General features: G+C 42.2%; 1 protein-coding gene across 1 annotated transcript in view; it reads left to right on the forward strand.

The window, feature by feature from the left end:
- The first annotated feature begins 6,977 nt into the window (after positions 1-6,977).
- LOC124622007 (cytochrome P450 4C1-like) overlaps positions 6,978-23,773 on the forward strand; it is a 47,742-nt gene continuing 30,946 nt past the window's right edge. The window contains exons 1-3 of the mRNA XM_047147558.1: positions 6,978-7,172; positions 11,373-11,479; positions 22,926-23,016. Of these exons, the coding sequence (XP_047003514.1) occupies positions 7,010-7,172; positions 11,373-11,479; positions 22,926-23,016 (361 nt within the window). The 5' untranslated portion in view covers positions 6,978-7,009. The remainder of the gene's footprint in view (positions 7,173-11,372; positions 11,480-22,925; positions 23,017-23,773) is intronic.

Raw genomic sequence — 23,773 nt, forward strand, 5'->3', positions numbered from 1 at the left:
GAATAAAATCCACCGAACTGGCGATATGGTGTTCACACTTGCCAACAAATGGACTGAGAACAGATGATAAATACTTTACCAAGTTATAAGTGGGTGCACCCAAATTCCTAACAATAGGGCGTAGAGGAACCCCTTCCTTATGCAACTTAGGCAGACCATACAACCTAGGCGGAACGGCAGCACCAGGATGAAGTTTCTTATGCAAATCTTCCAACAACGGACACTTTTTCAACAGTGAAAGTGTCTTGCGCTTGATCCTTTCTGTGGGGTCACTAGATAGTCTTCTGAACGCTGAGGAGAAAGATAGTTATGAACTACAAATCAGAGTAAGTACAACAGAATAATTACAGGGTGACTCAGAAAAATAATTATCTAAGAAGTATTAGCTTTTAATGAGCAAATCAGGTGTATTTGAAATTCAAAACAAAGTTACATACTACACAGAGATTACGAATGGAATGATCATTGTTGTGCCGTTGACTCACTATTGGTATTTCCCTGCTATCCACTATCACATCACACCACCTTGATTTTGATGAAACGACCTTTAAACTCTTTACAAGAACACCCATCTCGCTTTTGATAAGACAATGTGATTTATGATGTGTGAACAGTAAAAGCCAAAGTCCTACTCTTATCTAGATGGAGAAAAGCAGTCGGATAAACACCTCTTCGGGTTCAATGGCGTGACTCGTGCGCCATAACTAAGGTCAGAGTCTCATTTCACCTATTTATAGATGAGAATTAATGCAACGCCCAAAGTTCTTTTAAGCTGCAGTAGCATTTACTCGTATGTTAACCTACAAGCTTTCAGTTGCACTTACCCTTATCGTGCAGGCTGTTGACAGCTGCGCCCTGTGTCTTTGCGAAATGCTTCGAAATACAAGAATGAACACCTATAGTATGTGTTCGTAGCTACCGAAATACTGCTATTAACTTTACTGCTATGAATACGGAACTATCGTTCCATGAATAGTTAGCTATTCCGTATTAACCCTTTAAGCGGCAAAAGGTTTTCTTTTCCAGGATAGCAAGGAAATACACATATGTACTCTTAGGAAATAGCAATAATAATCCTTCTCAATTTACTATGTATATTTAGGTATTCTGAGATATGAGTGAGGAATATTTATACCAATGAATCAGGAAAGAAACAATTACGCATTCGTAATTCCAGTTTTTGCCAGTGCAATATATATTTACCAGTGCTACTTAAAGGGTTAAAAAGGTGAATGCGGAGGCGTCCCTCCCTGCGGAGGCAAGTAGCTTTTCAAATGGTAATAATGATAATAAAACAGAAATTTCCCGCTGCTACATTTTTATTATAGAAACGCGCCAGCTTAGTAAGTTATTTCATGGGAAGAGTCAACCAGAGCAGTCTCTAATGCTAGAATACTACCTTTCACGAAAGACAATTGCCGGACTACGAGTAATTACACAAATGCAGACTACGTCTATGTATCTCCAAGACGCTAAGCTAACCACCATTAGAAAATGTCTTTGGTGGCTGAAACTGCTGTGGTGTTAAAAATAAAATTGCAGCTGGTGAAAAAATTTGTATCCCACAGTTCACTAAGTTAACGGATACTTTGACCACCACGTTCAACATGCAGGACGAAAAAGCAGACAAAAGTAACATATTATGCATAACTAATAACTACGCGGAATTATTGTGTGATTCTACTGATGCAATCACAGTAATAGTCATACCCATTAATTATTTTGAGTATGGAGCATGGGTGTCGCAGAAATTTTTCCAAGAAGAGGCACGATTCAAAACTTTTCAGTTTCAGTATAATTTATTCGGTGAGTTTGAAAACGTGTTGCCCAAAGAACTAAATTTGATAGATTGTTTGGTGCAGTGAACAAAAAGGTATGCATATTTCAATAGTAGGCCTAAATACAAAGAAAGTACTTCTTCTTGTGTTATTAATATGGATATGGATATCGAGTTTTTGACTCAGCTATCTGAAATTACATCGTCCTATGATCATATTGAGAGTATCCAAAGAGTTAAGAAAAAAAGTTATAAGATATCCATAAAAATTATTTTTTCGTGCTCTCATAATGTCAGTTTGAAACCGAAAATCTTGCTAAATATCGACAAAAATGCCACATTAATGTCCCTCAAAGAAGAGAAACATGAAATAAACTTTTAAAAAGGTTTATTTAACTTCGATACCTCCTGCAATACTTTGTTTTCTTACAGGACTTCACATTTGTGCAAATATGGAGTTGCTGTAGTACTTTAATTATGTCTACTTTTAGTGTCGGTTGATGTAACGGAAGTTTTGCAAAACGTTTCCTGAGAGCTACATTTACTTGGATTAGCTAGGTAAACTGTAACCCAGGTGCAATACACGACTAGACGAACGAGGGAATCCTCGAAACACGATCCTCAAGTTGGTTAGCAGAGTCAACTTTTAGAGGCGTAGAACTGGAACTAAAGTAATCCTTGTGTCTCATTTCGTCACATTATTATGCAGCATGCCAACTGGTATGAAGAATTAATAGCTTTGTGAGTGCATGTGGTGAAGTTTCACAATCTAGCCAATCCTAGAGACCACTATTTTTTCGTCCTTGAAATTCCACAACTCCTCCGCCCACTCCCCACCCTTCTTCTAACACAGAAAATGGTATTACATTCTTTCGAGAGGAGCGTTTTGGATTAAGTATCGATGCATACATCTACAATATAGCATGGCTTTGCTCATCCGAGAGTACTACAATAGCTCTGTTGTGTAAAACCGAATGCAGAGTCTGCACGCCATCACGGTTTTTCTTTCTCCACAGACAAATGGTAAACTACTGTTGTGATTCCATTACGCATCAAGGAGAGGTGGGTCCTTACGGTAAATGCAGCAGAAAAACTGACACGCGTACTGCTGCCGCGTTTATGCTTTGAGCTGGGCCAGAGTGGAAGACCAGCTAATTTCTGCAACTCGGTAAGAGCTGAAAGAGGAAACGACAGAGCAAAGATTGAAGACACTACTTCGGCACAGTACTGTAAAGCTTCTTATCGATCTCGTCTGCAGATCAGCGCCAAAACTGCAGCCGTACCAAGGAATCGGCATAATTTCCGTGAACGGAGTGATGACTAAGAAAAGTAAAGATGCAAAGTGACTGCTAGAACTGCAATTTATTGGAATCGCAGACAATGATTGCCAGAAACTCTAAAGAATTCTCTAATGAATAAAAATCCATTGTCCAGATGCAGTAGGGAACAAGTGCCACATCGAATCCCCGCCACCCCCTCCCCTCCTTCGTTGCGGATGCTTATGGTATGGAGTAATTAAAAAGTGCAACGAAAACATGAAACTAATCGTAGGAAAGGCAGATGTGAGACAGACTCATTGTAAGACTTCCCTCGGATCCACTGTCGAAGGAGGTAGCTTATAAAACAGCCGTTCGGCCATTGACAGTCTTGAACACCTACCAGATAGAATTCAACTTTCCCTCTTCTTGCTGAAATGTTTCTGCTTACGCAAATCATTTACAAAGCATCTCCCAATCTTCTCTTTTCTCCCACACTTTTTCATTCAGCATTTCGTCCCGTTGCAGTTCTCTCCGAATCACTTCATCCTTCACCTCTTCTCTCCATCTTATAAGAGTTCTTCTAATTGATCTGCTTCCAGATTCTGTCCCTTCCTGAGCACTTCCTGATAGTCCTTCTTTTGCGATTCTTTTCACGTGGTCAAAACATTTCAGCCTTTTTCTCTACACAGGTTCATTTCAGCGAGTGATCTGAAGCGTGTTTCGTATTGTTTCACTTCCTGCTGTTTCCTTTCTTGCCTTATCTAGAATCCTGTTGCTTGTATTCTATTCTGATCTCTCCTTGTCGAGGTTCAACGTTCTGATCCTTAGTTCAAAACTTGTAGAGCGTACTTCCTAGGTATTTGAAAGCATCTACTTCTTTAATATATTTTTATTGCAACTTACATCCTTCATTTGTTTAATTTTACCTTCTGATTTTCATCACCTCTCTTTTCTTAAGCTTATTTCCGTGCCCGCTTCTTCAATTACCCTCTGCCAGGTATTTAGTTGATCTTCCAGTTTCTGTTGCCTTGGAATATCATCAGATCGTCTGCTACAGTTTTCATATTATTTGTTGTTCATCCCTGCCGAAATTTCCATATATTTCGAAATACTGGAGATCGCTGGTGAGAGCGCACTTCTTTGTCAAACCCCTCTTTTTTTCTAAGCCATTCTGGATTTTGGCCATATAATACAACGCAATTCAGGTATTTGTTATATGTGTTTCCAATTCTGAGTTGCATTCCTTCTGACAGTTTGCAGTCTAGTCAGACCTGACCGTATCTTTTCCCTTCTGTGTAAGCCTTCTGTATTTCTACTATGTCTTTCCTAAGTCAAATTTATTTTCAATTACCAGACATGAATGATAAAAGAAATACATCGAGTCCAAAGAAGAGTGTAGCGTTTCTTCACAGGTTACTTTAGTAAGAGTGAAAGCGTCACGGGCATGCCCATACAAGTCGTGTGGTATATGTTCCATGAGGGACGTTGAGGTTTGTCATTAAAATTTCGAAAGCGTACGTTTCGGGGGAAAGACCATGAAGAAAAAATTTGGTTCGAGCTCAGACGGATGCCTACCAGCAATTGTTCTTCCCCGCACTATTCAGACGTGGAACCGGCAGATTAGGAAGTAACAGTGGTCCACGAAGTACCCTCCGCCACTCATCATAAAGTGGCCTGCGCAGTACTCATGTAGAAGTAAAGGCAGATGTAGGAAATACTGAGAATTCCGATAGTAAAGCCTCCCCGTTGTGTGGCGGATGGCACTTCCTGTTTCCCCTCACTTCTGCTGTAAGCAGGCTGTTTAGGTTTTTATGTTGATGATGCCACGTAGTGCTCTGTATGAAAATCGCTGACTGCGCTATGTGCAGGCTGTGGCTGGTTGGACTCATTGTTGGAATATTCGCTAGTGAAATGGATGAAATGGGCTGTTGGATGTAAATAGCGCGTAGCGTTGGGCAGTTGGAGGTGAGCCGCCAGCAGTGATGAATGTGGGGAGAGAGATGCCAGAGTTTCGTGTGTCCATCAGAAAAAGGAAATTTGTCAAAATAGATGTCAGTAATGACTTTTGAATACTATTAAGGTAAATACATTGTTTGTTCGCTATCATAATCTTTCATTTGCTAACTATATGCCTATCAGTAGTTATTGCCTTCAGAAGTTATTTAGATGGTGTACTGACGCTCGCTATACTGCAGTAGTTCAAGTAACGAAGAGTTTTGTGAGGTAAGTGATTTATGAATGGTACAGGTTATTGTTTGTCAGGGCTATTCTTTTGTAGGGATTACTGAAAGTCAGACTGCTTTGCGCTAAAATATTGTGTGTCAGTTTAGTGATGATCAGAATAACCAAAGAGAAAACTGTCTGAGTACGTTCAGTTTTACGCAGCTGTTTCAGTATCAAATAACGCAGAAGTTTACCAGCACAGTCTTTCTTTACATTCAAAGGGGAAGTTTCACTGCTCCACAAACAGTTAGTACCGTGTTCGAACACGAGTAGAACTGTCTGGGAAATCTCAGATTCTGCTCGATATGCTGCTCGGCCTACGATCTAGTGACATTTGTTAGTACTATCAGAACGGCCTGTCTTAGTGTTTTTAATGACATGGATTTTAATAATAAAAATAACTGGACTGATATGTCTTCTAGGTGCAGGTGATGCTTAACAACGATAACGAATAAATAAATAAAACACTGAAATCATAATTTTATCCCATTCTCGTCCTGAAATCTAATGACATCCGATGGTACTGTCTCCAAGACGAGTATTGCCACTGTAATTCATTCTTTTATTGCTTTATTACAGTGTATTTCGTTTGTTTAATTTTCTTGGCTGTTGCATCTGAATGTTGCAGTCTTATTATCAATCTGATAAAATATCTGGTAACGTTATTATTTGTTATTCTAATGTTCGAACAGGCATGAACTGGTCATTTGTAACCTACTTAGTAAGAATTCCCCGTCTCTCATAAACAAATACAATATTATATTAGGTTCAGTCGAACAATATTTTCTGAAGCACAACGTTTTCCGCTTTGTTTGTTACCTTTTCTTACAAATGAGCTAAATGTTTATATATCCATTCATACCGGTGTTGTATGACAACTCCTATTGTACATTTGTCAAACATTATAGGAGTTTGAGCAGTTCTAGGATTAAATGCTGTTTCTTCCGGTGTTTCATGAAATTACCGGATGTACGGCAGAGCCGCAATAGGGCCTCCCATATCCCTTTCCAGCCCGTCCTTTGTCTCTTCTAAAATGATAGTGTGGAAACGCAGAAATAAATAGGATTTTGTCGTTCTTCCGACTGCATAAATAACAAAATTCCTTTTGGTAATGATAGATGGCGAACTGAATTTATGCACGTACTGCTCTGGATGGAATAAAATGTATGTCTTTGCACGTGACAAAACAGAAAAGAAAAGAAGGGATTCTTTCTTATCGAAACTGTGGAGAAAATTAACTACGTCTACATGAAAAGAGATGTTTGCTTCTCGTTAAATGAAAGAAATCCTTTGTTGCTATAGATGCGTCTTCCGAATGACTGAAAGTAAATCTTCTTTTTTTAAGAAGTATCTTTGATCCATGTACTTGTTCTTCCTTTGTTGCCGACTTCTATTGTTAGTTTCACCCTTACATGAAGCAGCTACAGCATTGCAAGAGATTCTTCGATAGTGTCCACTTTCACATTTCCCGGTGATTGTCGTCCTTCGCAATCTGAAAATATTCCCATTCATTGTAGGACACATATTCGGACATTCTAGCATCGAGGTTGTCAATAATATATGTGCAGCGAGGGCGCACGGATAGCGGCGGTAGCAGAGTGCAGTGTCACTGTGAATCACCTGTTGCGTGGCGTCTGGCGCAGTCCAAAGTCCTGCCGCGCGCAGCCTTCAAAAGCCCCGGCGCGCATCGCTGGTCTCAGTCTACCGGTAAACCTCGCTGCTAACAACGTCCCCTCGACAGTTCCACGAGATGCTGGACGTGACGTCACTGCTTCTAACGGTCCTCGTGGTCGCAGTGTCTGCGAGTATCATCGCCAGGAAATGGCGTTGGAGCCAGCTCGAGAAGCTTCCTGGCAACGTAGCTCTGCCTTTCATAGGAACTTCCTACGTAGCGTTCCTCACGAAACGTGAAGGTAATTCGACGTTTTCACTCTTCTTTGGTTTCCATATACCTCTTCTATGACATCGTTGGGCAAGTGCGCGCAGAGAGCACTTCGTATTACACTCAGGTGACAAAAGTCATGCACATATACAGATGGCAGTAGTATCGCTTACACAAGGTATAAAAGGGCAGTGTATTGGTGGAGCTGTCATTTGTACTCAGATGAATTATGTGAAGAGGTGTCCGACGTGATTACGACCGCACGACGAGAATTGACAGACACTGAACGCGGATTAGTGCTTAGAGCTAGACGTATGGGAGATTCCATTTCGGAAATCGTTAGCGGTTCAATAACCCAGGTTTCACAGTTTAAGACTGTGCCGAGACTACCAAATTACAGGCATTTCGTCTCGACACGCATAACACAGTGGCCGACGACCTTCACTTAACGACCGAGAGCAGTGCTCTCTGCATAGAGTGAGCAGTGTTAACAAACAAGCAACACTGCGTGAAATTCCTGCAGAAATCAGTGTCGGACGTACGACGAACGTATCTGTTAGCACAACGTGGCAAAATCTGGCGTTAATGGGCTACAGTAGCAGACGACCGACGTGAGTGCCTTAGCTAACAGCACTACATTACCTGCAAAGTTCGGTTGTACCCTAGACGACTGAAAAACCGTGGCCAGGACAGATGAGTTTCGATTTCAGTTGATATGGGCTGATAGTAGAGTTAGAGTGTGGCGTAGTTGTTAGCAAGGCACTGTACAAACTTGTATTGGCCCCGTAATGTTGTCGGCTGTGTATACATTGAATGAACTGGATCCTCTGGTGCAACTAGACCGATCATTGACTGCTAATGGTTATATCAGGCTATTTGGATACCATTTACAACCATTAATGGACTTCATATTTCCAAACAACGACGTAATTTTTGTGTTTGACAATGCACCATGTCACCGGGCCACAATTGTTCGCTATTGGTTTGAAGAACATCCTGGAAAATTTGGGCGACGGGGCAACATGAATCCCAACCAACATTTATGGGACATATTTGAGAGATTACTTTGTGCTCAGAATACTGCACCGCCAACACTTGTGCAATTATGGACGGCTGTAGAGGCAGCATGGCTAAATGTTTCTGCATGGGACATCCAACAACTTGTTTAGTCCATGCTACGTCGAGTTGCTGCACTAGGGCGGCAAAAGGGGGTCCGACGTGATATTAGGAGACATTCCATGACTTTTGTCACCTCATTGTACTATTATTCATTTCCCCTTCCATTCTGGTTGCGAACTGACAAAGAAAAAATGACTACCTCCAGTGTTTCCCTTGTAAATATGGGAAACCATCACCTGGAAATACAACCATGTCATTAAGCACGAGGATCAAAAATTTCAGTTATCCTCAGCGATCATCCTCCAAGCGTGCGTAGACAGAACTCACTATCAATGACAGCGGAAACTCTGCCTAATCGAGGCGTCAGCGCGGTAACACCTCAATCAGGCACGGGTTTCATTGACACTGACGCTGAACGTTGTGTTAAAAGTTACAAGTTTTTACCTGAGGACGTCGGTGGCGATATAGACGATTTTATTCACAACGTATACACAATGATCACAAACTCTCTCAGTACATTTATTTCCTTCACTAATAGTTTGTTTTTAAGTGAAAAACAAATGTAATTTTCGATATAGTCCGATTGTGTTCAAAGTTTCAGGATTTTCCAGTGAGATTTCATTCCAGAAGCCTTGACAACAGATCGTCCATAAAATACCGTTTCAAGGGTTTCTATAACATTTCGCTAGGCTCTATAGATATTCCGTTGCCAAATCATTTTTCTGGGTAGGATTTTTAGCTTTGATTTTTCTTACTCCTCATCATTGGATTTTTTATTGAAAAAGTTTGGTCCACAAGACTGCGTGGTATTCCCCACTGTCGTTTGGGAGGTAATCAATGAGAAGAAATCCCTTGTCCCTCACAGAAAGTAGTAGTCCTTACCTCTCCTGTGAACAGTTTCTAGCCGATATTTAAAAAATGAGGCACACATCTTAAACAAAGCTATATCTTCATGTAAGCGGTACCATAGTCGTTCAGTTAATAAGCTTATAGTGTGAGTTATTTCCTGTACTGCGGTTACAAAAAAAAATGTGTGTGAAATCTTATGGGACTGAACTGCTAAGGTCATCAGTCCATAAGTTTACACACTACTTAACCTAAATTATCCTAAGGACAAACACACAGCCATGCCCGAGGGAAGACTCTAACTCCGCCGGGACCAGCCGCACAGTCCATGACTGCAGCGCCCAAGACCGCTCGGCTAATCCCGCGCGGCACTGCGGTTACAGTTTAGCATAGCCCTTTTCGTAGATTATAGTCAAAAGAAGAACTGACATGTTTGAATTCGGCTGCCTGCTTCCCTTTGAAACAAATGAGCAGCCTCCTTATAAACATTTTCTATATACTATATAAAACAAAGAATTTTGCGATGGTATAGTATTTCATATTATCCTGTGACCGGAACAAAACCATCAGTACCGATCCACAACACTGTAACAGCAGAAATAAAATAAAATTTCATTGATATCAGACCCTCTTAATGCTAGGTTGTATACTTTTCGCTTTTCTCTTGTGAAGAATCTGTGGAAATAATCTCGTCGATTAATGTCGTGACTCGTAAGTTTTGTGAGAACTGGTTCGCTGAGAATTTACGTTACCCACTGTTACGACGATGTTTCGAAACACCTTCGTAACCTCGTTTCCTGTGTGTTCTCTACAACACCACGGACCCGCAGAGATTGCACACGACCATATCACGCAAAGATAAGAGGTTTTGCTGCCACCTATGTTACTTGTCAGGAACGACGTCATTCATGACCACTTTTTAGAAATACCTTAACTGTCTGCCACTGCGACGCAGGAGTTTCAAATTTGGCTCAGAAATGCCTAAAATCCTCTGTAATGGCGAAATAGCGTGGCGTCCTGCGACCTCACCCTCGTCGTAATGACGCTTCTGGAGTGGAGGGGTGTCAATGGCGTACGAGCCTGCTGGCATCTAAGAGTAATTCTTAGATTCTCTCTGTAAAGGCACATTTTTAATATTCCCAGTAAAGGCGGACGCGTGCCATGAAGGTTGCTGCTGAACTGGGGACGCTTTCGTATTTCATTTCTCGCGTGCTTCAACATCGCAACCTTCTCCCGTGATCACGCCACTGGAGGGTGCGAAACAGAAGGGCTGAAAAGACGTAAGTATACCTTGCTGCTTCAGACCACCTTCAGATTTCGTCGAATGGTTTTCTACAGTCCGTAGTCGTTCGAAACTGCAAACAAGAGCAGGAATTGCGGGCGCACTGCACTGCAAAGTGATGTATTCACGTTCGATGGAGATACAACCCCACAATATCCTCACAGAAGGTTTTTAACGTCTGGGGGTGTCAGCAGTGTCGAAGGTTGTCCTGTTACTTACCGCACAGCGAACTTTCGTTTTTTACCATGAAATGTGTGGGAATCAATGCTCCAAGGAAAAAGATAATTGAGGACCTTTATGCCACCCCATGAAGCCTTTTCGTGCCTATTCTGAGCGGTGGTGTTTCTGAAATATTTTCCTCGGCCACCCATAAGGAAACTGTGTGTTTCCAACGCTGGAGACGCCGTTCTGTTCTCCGCCACAGAGGGGTCAAAAGAAGGGAAAAATGTGGATAAGACGGTAACACGTGATGTGACAACCTTCCCATCGTGTGGCGCTGGGCAGAGTTGTGGTGAAAATTGGTGCTAATTTGACGTCATTAACCCACCTCACACCTCACATGAGCTACTGAGCGTGGCCTTTCTTTCGCACGTATCGACACCTTACTGTCTAAAACGTCATGGAGCCCGAGAGCGACGTCGCAGGGTGCCATGATTTAGCACCATTAAACAGGTGTCGTAATGGGAGGCATTTCCGGAATTTCGAAAGGGTGATGCTTTAATTGTGTTGTGCAGTGTAACAAATGAGACACAATACTTCCCGTTCACTGGACACTGGCCTCGCTGAGACAATTGTTGGCTCGCTATGGTTTCCATTAAAAAGTGACAGTTGTAAAGTTCCCCAAAGGAATTGATCAGATTGACCTGTACCGCTGACTACGCTACATGCCGTTACAAATGACAAAAGTGTGAGAGAGAACTCGCATATTAGCACATAGACGTGACTACTTGGATGAAGTGTTGTCTCACATGCTTTCTGTTGCAGATCGAATGCGTAAATTTGACGAGGTGCACAAGACGTTGGGGCCCATCTTTCGCACCTGGATGGGTCCTTACCCAGCGGTACAGATACAAAAGCCGGAACACATGGAGGTAAGTATTGTTTTGTTTCCCGTTTCCACAAAGCAATACAGCTCTCTTCAATGACTGTGCACTGTCTACAACAGAAATATTTTCCTATTACTGAAAAAAAAAATGGTTCAAATGGCTCTGAGCACTATGGGACTTAACATCTGAAGTCATCATTCCCCTAGAACTTAGAACTACTTAAACCTAACTAACCTAAGGATATCACACACATCCATGCCCGAGGCAGGATTCGAACCTGCGACCGTAGCGGTCACGCGATTCCAGACTGAAGCGGCTAGAACTGCTCGGTCACACAGGCCGGCCCTCTTACTGAATAAAGAATCCTTCATATTATGTTAGCTTGGCATCTCATGCATTGTCAAAATTATGTGAATGAGAAACACATCTTGACTTATGAGGAGAATTCTTACTTGCTGTACGGCAACTTTGTCATCATACAGAATGTGAGTGGCTAGTTATGGATATGTATGCAAAATTTCAGTCTGAAATTTCTCATGTGATCTCGTCATTTAGAGGTTTCCAACATTGTTTAGTCCCATACTTGGGGACTCTAATGTTACGATAGTGAAAAGATCTTAGGCCAAATATCCCTTCGACATTTAGTGCGTGAAATCTCTTCTTTAGTGACCTTTGACTGTATATGTACATCCATCACTCCGACACACAATATGGTTATTTGCGAATTTCTTTTATCTTGTATGTTGCAACTACGAACCCAAAATGCCTTGTTGCCATCTCTCCTGACATTTAAATGAGATGGCGCAGTTGTTGACATTGCACTCGTAGTTCGCAGCAGTCGGGCTCAACTCCCCGCCCAACAGTCCAAAACTAGATTATCCCTGATTTTTCAAATCGTTGTAAGAGAATGGTTAGAACATTTCCCAATCAGGCCATGCAGGCCATGATACTTTCTACTCCCCAGCACTTCCACTAACTGAGACTGTACATCATATCTAATAATGTCTGTGGAGATGAAGAAATCTTTTTTTCTGCTTTTATGCAATGACTTTTCTTGTTACCATTACTCACGTCTGAACAACAGCTCGACGATGAAAGGTAAACGGCGACTTATGAGCGCACAGAACGGATTTTCACAATTCCACTTGCTTTGTAGCATAAGAGGCACTGAGTAGCAAATTGCACTAGGGTACATACTTGTGGTCCTGGTACTCACAAATGAGCGTCAAGCTTTTCTCTCCTTTTATTCATATTGTTGTCGAGATCTGCTACTGTTACAGCAGTGTACTTTGCTTTGCTTAAATTGATAAAATATCAGTTTATGCGGGAACGTTTCAGTTCTGTTAGTTCCATGCACGTCATACTTCTAACCTGAAAAGGCGATTGTTGACTACATGTAAATCAGCTGAACTATTTCGGAATCCTGAAATGAAATTAAATCTTACTAGTTAACACTCTTCTAAGAAATAATGTTAACAATTTTATATGTGGCTATCGACATACAGGCATAAGAAGTGTTTCCTTCTTACTAGTTAACTCTCTTCTAAGAAATAATGTTAACAATTTTAAATGTGGCTATCGACATACAGGCATAAGAAGTGTTTCCTTCCGTTTAGATCTTTCGGAGCTGAACAGCATAATGAAAGACCAGTGAGCATACAAAGCAACAAATGCAGATGATAATCGTCAGAACTGCTAAAAACAAATGGAGTTGTGCTAACTGGACATATATTTATGGTGACGTCGAAAATCGATGAGACCACAATTCTACAATTCGGAAATAGAAAACAATCACATCAGTATAAATCTTGCTATTGTAGCCTGTTGAACAGAGAGAAAGGCAAGTAAAAATAAAGGCAAAAATGAGTGAACGTCAGTTTCATTCCATATAATTTAATGATACCATCCAGAATCGATTATGATCTAACGCTTATTCAGAGAACGTGGATTACCTGTATGGAATTTGATAAACTAGAATAAGAATATCAGAAATACGCTAAAAAAAAATTCTGGAGAAGTGTGGTGAAACATACGGACAGACAAATAATTTACGAATCTATAAAAACTAGGTTCATATTTGAAATAAGGACAATAAGGGAAGACAATCATTCACTAGAAGGAGATTTGGGCAAGGTGGTTGCATTTCCATTGGGTTAACCTTATTTGTATAGCTGTAAAATGTTTCATGTACAATGTACAAAGCCCAGGCAAAAACTTATCCCGGAAAAAGAACGTCAAGACATAAGATATCAATACCAAGTTCAATGAGATTAGTTTTCTTGATTACAATTACGATTCTTTAGAAGAAGTGTTGAATGATATGAGGTAGCCACGAAGCACAGAATTTGTACTGACAATAAATAAAAGAAAGACAAAAGTTGTTAATAGTGACCCACCGGGGTAGCCGAGAGCGCTAACGCGCTGCTTCCTGTATTCGGGTAGGCGCGCCGGCACCAGATCGAATCCGGCCGGCGGATTAACTACGAGGGCCGGTATGCCGGCCAGCCTGGATGTGGTTTTTAGGCGGTTTTCCACATCCCGCTAGGTGAATACCGGACTGGTACTCACGTGCCACCTCCGTTACACTGCTCACAGACATCTGCACACATTCGCACTAATCCATGGATTACACTAGATGCAGACAGTTGGGTACACTAATTCCTTCCGGGGGGGGGGGGGGGGGGGGGTGAGGAGTGGCAGCAGGGAGGGCATCCGGCCACCCCTATACATTAACATGCCACATCCGATTAACCAGTAGATCCCACAGGTCGGGATTAATGCTTGGAAAGAGAGAGAGAGAGAGAGAGAAAAGTTATTAATAGTATCTCAAAAGAGACCAATGACTTTAGAGGCGTCGATGGCTGAGACAGTTGACAACAATAATAAAGTCACTGCTTTTCTTCTTGAGCGATATGGACCAGTCCACATTTATAGACTTCAATTAATATTTCTGTCATTTTCTTGATTAGTTAAGGCGAATGCTGTGATGGAATCTTTGAATAGACTGCAACGAATACCTTCCAGCATCTTTGTTGGACTGCTCTAGTGCTTCGTCTCCTATCTCATTGTCGATGCAATGTCAGACCCCAACCTCGTTCTTTAGCAATAAATACCTAGACTGTATAAACGACAGCACTGGAAGTGAAGGGCTCCTCCTGTCGAGGGGAATTAGTTACAGAAGTTTTGAACGAACTAGGGGCGGATTAGTACAGGTGATAAAGTGGCGGGGTACCATGGAGAAAAGTTTCCCAATGTACATTTGATGTACGATAGTGAATGAAATCGAAGCAGAAATAGCGGAAATCGAGGGAAGAGGAATACGAAAGAACATGATTGCTGCATTCTTCGGATCTGGTTATGTGATCCTGGTGAAAGTACGGATGCTCAGACCAGCAATGTCCGCCCAATGCCGGGCCTATGGAAAAGCGACACAGGCAGACTGGAAGAGCAATGGTGGGGAAGGCCGTTGGGAGCTAGCTGGTGGAGTTTCTCACTGCTAGAGAACTGTGACATCAACAAACCGTAAAAGGTCCTTATCTGCTCCGCCGTAATCCTCTTGCAGTAGGTTGGCGCTTTCCAGACGCTGTAATCTCAACGCTTGCTGTTACGCAACGCGTCCGTCATCACACGCCTACCATTCAGATGCCTCTTCTGTGTCGCCAGTCGGATTGTCTTATCGCGGGTTGTCCACAAATACATGCATGCTTGTTCGACGTGTTGCACTGTAAATATATCGAGTGCCGTCACTTATTGTTAAACTGTTTGTTTGCCTCGCATATGGTAAACAACAGGTCTCTCTCAGTACATTAGGCTCAACGTTGTGCAAACATCTTGTTTTGTTGCAGTGATATCGTCTTTGGGTCGCTTAGCGTCGTCCGTCGTTGTCAACTGAGAGGTTTACACTACAATTTAATAAGAGACAGAACTGATCCCCTATGGTACGCAAAACAGGTCAGAACACTGATGCGTAAGCAACGGAAAAAGCATGTCAGTTTTCAAAAGAACTCAAAATCCCTCAAGATTAGAGGGGTTTCACAAAAGCTTGAAATTATCTTGGACTTCAGTGGAAGATACTTTTAACAGTTTCCACAATGAAGATCTGTCTTGTAATCTGGCAGGAAATGCAAAGAAATTCTGCTTGTTTGTAAAGTACACCAGCGGCAAGACACAATCAATATCTTCACTGTGCACTAGCAATGGTAGTGTTACCGATGACTGCGTCATTAAAGCGAACTTACTAAACACGGTTTTCCGAAATTCCTTCACCAAAGAAACAGTTTTCCGAAATAGTCCAGAATTCTAATAAAAGGAGAGTTGCGATGGAACTTAGATCACTTCATACAGCCGAGTTTTAAGGTCCACATTGTATACTAATTGTGTTCCTTTCCGAGTCTGCCGATATAATACATCCATACTTAGGAATCATTTAAGACCACTTGTTCAACGAAAGATCCGCACCTAAAAACTGCAAGTTACGCAGATCACACCAGTACTCAAGAACAGAAATACAATCAATCATCTGAATTACAGCCCCATATCACTGACTCATATCAGACAGTAGGATTTTGTAACATTAGAGCAATATTATCAGTTACCTCGAAGGAAAGAATCCACTTACACATAAATGCACTGATTCATAAAATATCGTTCTTGTGAAACACAACTAGATCTTTATTCTCGCAGAGTAATGAGTGCTGTTGGAAGGTAACCTCATACTGATTTCATATTTCTAGATTTCCTTAAGGCTTTTCATATTGTTCATCACACGCGGCTTCTAATTAAATAGTGTACCTGTGCAGTTTCGTCCCAGTTGCGCGACTGGATTATTGATACTGTCAGCAAGGCCATAGTCGTAGGGTAAAACAGTACTGATATTTTGTGTTCCCCGAGGAAGTATCATAGGCCCTCTGCTGCTCCAAAACTACAATATATAAATGATTTAGGTAGCAATCTTAGCAGCCCTCTTATATTGTTTTCAGATGATGTCGCCGTATGATCTTTTTATGAAATTTCTGTCACCAACTTTCTCCTCCGAATGCGAAAAATTTTTAGAGTAAAATATTTTAGATCTCCAGATTATAAAATGATGTGACCGGTTTCGATCGCTCTAATCATCTCCAGCTCATAAACGTTACAAAGTGTAACATGTCACGTGTTGTACAATTAAGAAGTGAGACGCTATAACAACAACAAAAAACCTAACATCTGACGTGTCACAATCTGTAACGATATTTTACGATCGGAAGATGACTGCTGGCACCGGTCATATCATTTTATGTACTCGTGGTCTTGTCCAGGTTACACTCCGCACCACTTGATACTTTTTTTTATAAATTTAGTCACTTTTTGTAGAACCCTGAGATGGAGGATTTGGGGGGAGGGAGGGGGATGGGTTGAGGAAGGTTGAGAGACGAATAACACAGGGTTGAAGAACAGCACGAGAGGAATCATTTTCACCATCTTGCTCAATAATGGATGTAGTTATTTGTGTCAATTAACATGAAATTCAATTAAACTGATGCTGAGGAATGACATCTAAAGTCAACACTAATAGTATAAACCAGTCGTGCAAAAGAACAATAAACTGAATGTGGCGTATAGTCAACTAGAGCTCGAAGAGCAAAAAAAATCAGAATCAAATCAAGCTTTAACTGTAAACCATCAATATAAGTAATTAGTCAGTTTTCAAATCAAGATAATGTTGCAAGGGTATATACATCTTTCAGTTGGAAGCATGTTGCTGTTTATCGAAAGTCAGAGCAACAAAGTCTGGCTCCATTCAGCTCAATTTAGCTCTCTACTTCAATACTAAGACTATTTCTCTACTCCTTTTTAATCTACAACTTAGAAAACCCTCTTCGCATATGTAAGTAGTAACAAATGGCATCAAATGTCGGAATCCTTGTTTGAAAAGGGGGGTGTTTTGCTTTTTTTCACGTCCTAAGAGAAAGCAGAGGTTCTTTTTTGAAAGTATCTTCCACCGAACTGTCGCCAGTCAAGTCGATGAAGGTTTCTTTCGTGATTACTTCTTCTGACACTTTTCCTGAAACTGGGTTACTTATCCGGTCATATTTTGTGTAATCTTCAGGAAAGTATTTTTCAAAGCTTTTTTGAAGGACCTCTATAGGTGTAATACTGTCTCAAATTATATGTTCCATATGAGCTTTTTCATTGTCTTCCGAAAAGGATGTAGGAGCAGGGAATGCGAAAAGTTACTGTGAGTACTAGTGAACTAAAAACATTTACTTTCTTTTGAAAGACGATATTTGTCTTGTTCTTCATGTTGTTGTTTTGTGTCACTGAGGAACATAAAAACCTTTTCAGCTGCAGTTTTTACCCTCTACAGCCCCCTCAAGTGCCATGTAAGTTATTTCCTGATGTCTTAACAGATGTTGCATCTTCCTGGCAGTCCTTCTTGTCAGTGTTTTCCTTACATTCCTTTCCACGCCGATCCTGCGGAAAGCCTCCTCATTTCTTACCTTATGAGTCGTCCGCCCCCGCTAGCTGAGTGGTCAGCGCGACAGAATGTCGCTTCTAAGGGCAGTCGTGTTCAGGCACTCGGCCAGTGCACATCGTGCGGTGACGGGCGGTAGCGCGGGCCAGTGTTTACGTCGCGAGCGGTGCTGAGGTGGAGAGCTGAGCAGCGTGTGCGAGCGCTGCTAACGTTTGTTTCTGTACCACTGTTGTAAGTACAATGTCGACAATTAACAGAGCGAACAGCGTTCAGTGTGTTTTCGATCGCGCTGCCTTGCGACCGACGGTGTTTGAAATTCATGAGTGGATTTTTGAGGATTTGAAATTGCCTGAAGATACAGTCGACACGTTCCAGTTGGACTTTGTGCAGTACTCGTTATTTATCAAATTTATTTCGAGTGACACTTATGAGAAATTCGTAGAGGAGCATGCTGGTGTGAGACCATTTCGTCATAATGATGGCAGTATTAGTAATGTCCAAATCGTCCCTTCGGGATACGGAGTGAGAACCGTCAGGGTATTTAATGTGCCACCTGAGTGCCCTAATGGTCTGATTGCACGTTCTCTGTCACTGTACGGCGCTGTTTTGTCAGGTACAAATGAAAAATGGTCGAGTGCGTATCGCTACCAAGTTAACAGCGGGGTGCGAAGTGTACGTGTGGACTTAAAAAAGCATATACCTTCGTATGTTACCATTGGCGGCTGTCGCGCACAGGTAACTTACATTGGACAACCCCCTACCTGTTCGATCTGCCATTTAACAGAACATCTGCGGATGAACTGCACACGTCGACGTCCATTTCAACTTCCACGGGAACGTCCTGCAGACGGTAGTGAAAAGCTTGTTCCGCTATTGAGTGAGGTAGTCGCGGGGACTGTACCACCACCCCGGCAGCCGGAACATGTTAGCGAGGCGGAGATGCCAGTTCAGGTGGAATGCAGTGTCAAAGACATTCGCGGTAGGACGGACGTCGATTCGGCACCGTCATCCTCACCGGGGCAGTTATCGCTGGATAGCAAATATGCGCCAGCCACCTCTGACACTAAGCCGTGTGAGATACAGGAGCGGGTGCAGATCAGTTTGCCTGAGCCACCCCTATCGGTAGAGAGTGCAGCAGAAACGAAGAAAGGCCGCCGAAGGAGAAGCAAAGGGAATAGTAGCAAAGAGGAAAAGTCGGATGATTTGAGACCCGTACAGACGTCAGAAAGTGGCAGCGAGACTGAACCTCAATCATCTTGCTCCGTGCGATGCGAGGACACCGCGAGGCAAGAGCGCATTCGTGAACAAACCAAACACCTGAAGGCACTACTGAGCGCTGAGAGGGAACACAGCACCGTAACGGCTAAGAGGAAGAGCGAGCAGAGTAGCGAGCAGCTGCAGCAGCGCTCCCGCAGGAACTCGCTGACGTCACTCGCAGCCCCGCGTGGTGGCCAGGCGGATGCGGCCACGTTGACAGGCTCAGCCGGCGGTGGCGGGCAGGGCGGCGCGCGCACCGTAGAGCACCCCGACAGCAATGAACCGTGGTGGCGGCAGGACGAGGAGATGCAGCAGTAGCTGCTCTCGCGCATGACCACTGCGCTGCGACGTTTCCACTCCCTGACCCGTTATTGGTTTTGACATTTCGCTTCGTGCTCCAGACGTTACCAACGAATTTGGTTCAAAGCCGTCGACAAGGACGATCCAACACTCAGAGCTCATTGTCCTCTGAACCATCATGTGCGAGAGCCAAACCTACAACATTACCACATTTAACGTCAATAGAATTCAAAGTGCGGTGAAATTCCGTTCGCTAACTGATTTCTTGTATGGTACCAGCGTTGACATTGCCCTCCTACAGGAGGTAGTCACAGTGTTAGAAGTGCCCGGTTACGTTCTTATTGATAACATCAGTCTCCAGGATGCTGTAGGCTCTGCCATACTTCTGCGCGACGGTATACCCTTTATGGATGTGCAGCGGTTGCCTAGTGGTCGTGGCATTTCTCTTCGAGTGAATGGTGTGCAGATTGTTAACGTGTGCGCCCCATCAGGTAGCACTCAGAAGAGAGATCGTTCAAAATTTTATAAAAACGAGATTCCCATTCTTCTTAGCGCTTATCGTACACATCCCATCCTTGGTGGTGACTTCAATTGTGTGCTAACACGAACAGATGTATCGAACTTGAACATTTAATTCATGGTATGCGTCTTCACGATACATGAGAACAACTGCACGGTGAACGGGTAGCGTACACCTTCGTAACCAGTCATTCTGCCAGTCGGGTGGATAGGATCTATGTGTCCGATGCCCTTACACCGCTGGATTATTTTCTTTGGGGAGCAGTGAAGGATGCTGTTTACCAACATGAACCAACAACACCAGAGGACATGAAGCAACGCATTATTGATTCTTGTACAGCCATCAAAGAGGAAACAGTAGCACGAAGTAGGGAGTCCTTCATCCGCAGAGTGACCCTATATATGCAAGCCAATGGGCATCACTTTGAGCATGAGATGTGAACGCTATGTTTAGTATGTAGTGCTGGTATCACCGTGGAAGTTTCTACAAAGGGCCATTTTACCCAGTGATGTTAAGAAACATTTGTTTGCAACAGTTTGTCATTTAACGCATTAGATAAACATAACATTGATAATTATGTTATAATAAAACTAATTGTTAAACATGTTTACATTCATCTTCTATGTCCTACCTGAACTTCCCAAATCAAAACATTTTTACCTAAACAACGGTAAAACTTTTAGTCCACTTGCTCGTTTCACTAAAACCATCAACATGAATTTTAATATTACGAGTGAATGATTAACTGTCACTTGCGCTAGATCTACAGTAAAGTAAAGTTTTAACGTTGAACGGCATTACCTTTTTAGTAACGGATTAACGATAAGCGAAGTTAACTTTGTGACTAACGTTGCGGTACACAGATATGTTACAGAACCACATCACCCTTGCCTATGGGATAAATACCTGCTGGAATGTACGACGTTAATGCAGGATGGCAGCAGACCGTATTATTCGTTTCGGACCTCTTGAAAAGTATGGAAGTGTGATTACGCATGTCAATCACATCGCGATTACGGGCAGCATGGGGTTCACGTCTGAGCCTCAGAACGTGCGCTAGCAGCGCATGTCGGGTGTTTCAAGCGTCAACTTCACGTCTTAATATCTCGGGATTTAATGAGATTATGGCGATGCAATCAACGCCATTGTGTATGTGCTTTGTCACGCTATGGATTGCTGAAGAAAAAATATAGGAGGTCCATTTAAAAAACATAAGTTTGTGTTAAAAAACACATATGCTTTCGTTTTAGAATGTTTCCAATTATGTACATTCATGGGCCTCAGCCCTACATTGATACCGGTGAAAGTCGTTTTCCAATAGCTGTTATTGTTCCAGAGATATTTTGGGTGGACAAGATAGCTGGGGCACCCTGTATTTGGCAAACCGCAGTTTTTCTTTGAAAAAAAGTCGGTAGGTTTACCGACTAACACAGAGTTAATCACGTTTTAATAAAGAAGGATTCATGTTTTGATTTGAAAGCGTTTCTAAGCGTACTAAGCATTGGAGAACTGGATTGTTATTACTTTCGGTACCGGCCTTTACTGTGAAGCCAAATTGTATGTAGCTTCCATCATACTTATGGTAAGGTGTTGGTTCGGTTTTCTAAGTGCATCCTTGGAGGTAGAGGGATCTTCCTGGTTTGAAAATCGTTTCTCTGTTAACTTAAAGCACAACCATGTTTACGTCACATAATCAAGTTGAACTTTACCTAAAAGTAACAGTAATCAAAACTCAACTCGTTGGAATACGCACACTTCGATTCCAGACGCAAGCTTTCTTCGTATTGGAAATGGAAATGAAGTCCCATGCTTCTTTACAGAGCGTAGGGGAACGATGCGGGAGACCAGCACCGCCTTATTAGGCAAGGTCCTAATGGAGGTGGTTTGCCGTTGCCTTCCTCCGACCGTAATGGGAATGAATGATGATGATGAAGACGACACAACAACACCCAGTCATCTCGAGGGAGGAAAAATTCCTGACCCCTGCCGGGAATCGAACCCGAGACCCCGTGCTCGGGAAGCGAGAACGCTACCGCGAGACCACGAGGTATTACGACGTCTTTTAACGTAACCCCCAACAAAGCGAGAAAACAACAATAAACCGTTCACTACGTCATAACTGCAGCGCTACACATTAGTATACCGCGTAAGTCGGCGGCAGTTGCATAGCCGCACGAAACTTTCGAATACCCATCACCATGGACCGATCAAAATATCGCCGACGTCAAAAAAGATAAATCATCCCTGCCAAGGCAGCGACGACTAATGAAGAGAGGAATGAGGACGGTACAATCCGATTTTCCTGTGTCGTGTTTACGTTCTGTGGTAAATCCGTTGACTTTAACATTATACGGACGCTACTTTTATCAGTCAGTGTTCTCAACAGCATTTTACTTTGAAAATAAAGTAACGTAGGCAAATAGTTTTACCAATATCACTATGTGTTTTGTTTACTCCTCCGTCTGGGCACCCCTGGTCTAGACAAATAAGATTATGTTTCCACAGTCTTGACCATGTCAAGCGTTAGGAAAATAATTCGTTGACTGCCACCAACAGGGCAGAAAGAAGAGAAATCAGTGCTCACGCAGGAAGATTTTCGTCTTCTTTTCTTTCCGCGCCCTGTTCGAGAATGGAATGGTTGAGAAATAGTGTGAAAGTAGTTCCTGAACCCTGTGCCAGGCACGTAAGTGTGAATTGCAGAATAGTCACGCAGATGTGCATGTTCTTTCTTTTTCACGGAATTCCATTGTTCTTGGTTTCTCAATATTCTTCAGGTACCCACTGGCAAATGGCGTTGGGGGCAGATAAGTATAAAAGTTTCATTGATGCAGTCATTTTAATCCTTTAGCCACTCCACTTCTTTGATAGTTCTCCATCATCCCGGAACCACGAAACGGGACGTGTGAGTTCGTACATCATAATTTTGCGCGTCGTATAACCTTTCTTTTCCTTTGTTTCAGAAAATAATGTCCAGCAGCGAGATAATAGACAAGTCAAACTTCTACGCCTTCCTGTATCCCTGGCTGGGACAGGGTCTCCTTACAAGCACAGGTACGTACCGTTTATTTCCGTTTTTATAAAAGACAGAAGCAGAGCTTACCCAAATTGACTGTCATAAATATGTCTTAAGGACAATATGTAGCAACAATTGTTGTTTACCAGATTGCTGAATGAAGAATAATGTAACGGACAGGAATGGTTCATACCGGACACTATACTGAAAACAATTTGTGACTGGATGTGTGGGTGGTTTCTGTTTTATGACGAGAAACAAAGGAAATATTGTATTGTGCAATTTAATTTATAATTCTTATACAGAGAATAATAAACAAGGTCAATGCCTCAAGAAATTAAGAAATTAATGTGTATAGATTTGATGTAGACGTTAAGGAAATAAAAAGGAATCGTTTCTTCTTTGACAGTGGCCTTCCTGTTTGTCTGAAATTCGGCTTGTTTGTTACACTTCGCTCAAATTAGAATTACAGGTGAGACTAAAATACACTAAACATGAGAACTGCGACGTGGCATTTTTGAAGTGGGCAGTGCCATTCACAGTATATAATCTCAATAGGCTTCTTACGATGCAGAGATTCCATGCAATGTTATTGAATCAATGGCTTTTGCTAAAAGTGAAGATATTTTTGAAACTTCCTGTTAAATTAAAACTGTGTGCCGCCCCGAGACTCGAACTCGGGCCCTTTACCTTTCGCGTGCAAGTGCTCTACTTGTTTCTGGCGAAGTGTTCGAAATTACGTAAACAATGTTATTTCTTTCACTTACAAAGTTTGTTCGTCGAATCGTTCTACTT

The sequence above is a fragment of the Schistocerca americana genome, chromosome 7 (assembly GCF_021461395.2).
Source record: "Schistocerca americana isolate TAMUIC-IGC-003095 chromosome 7, iqSchAmer2.1, whole genome shotgun sequence".
Taxonomy (NCBI): Eukaryota; Metazoa; Arthropoda; class Insecta; order Orthoptera; family Acrididae; genus Schistocerca; species Schistocerca americana.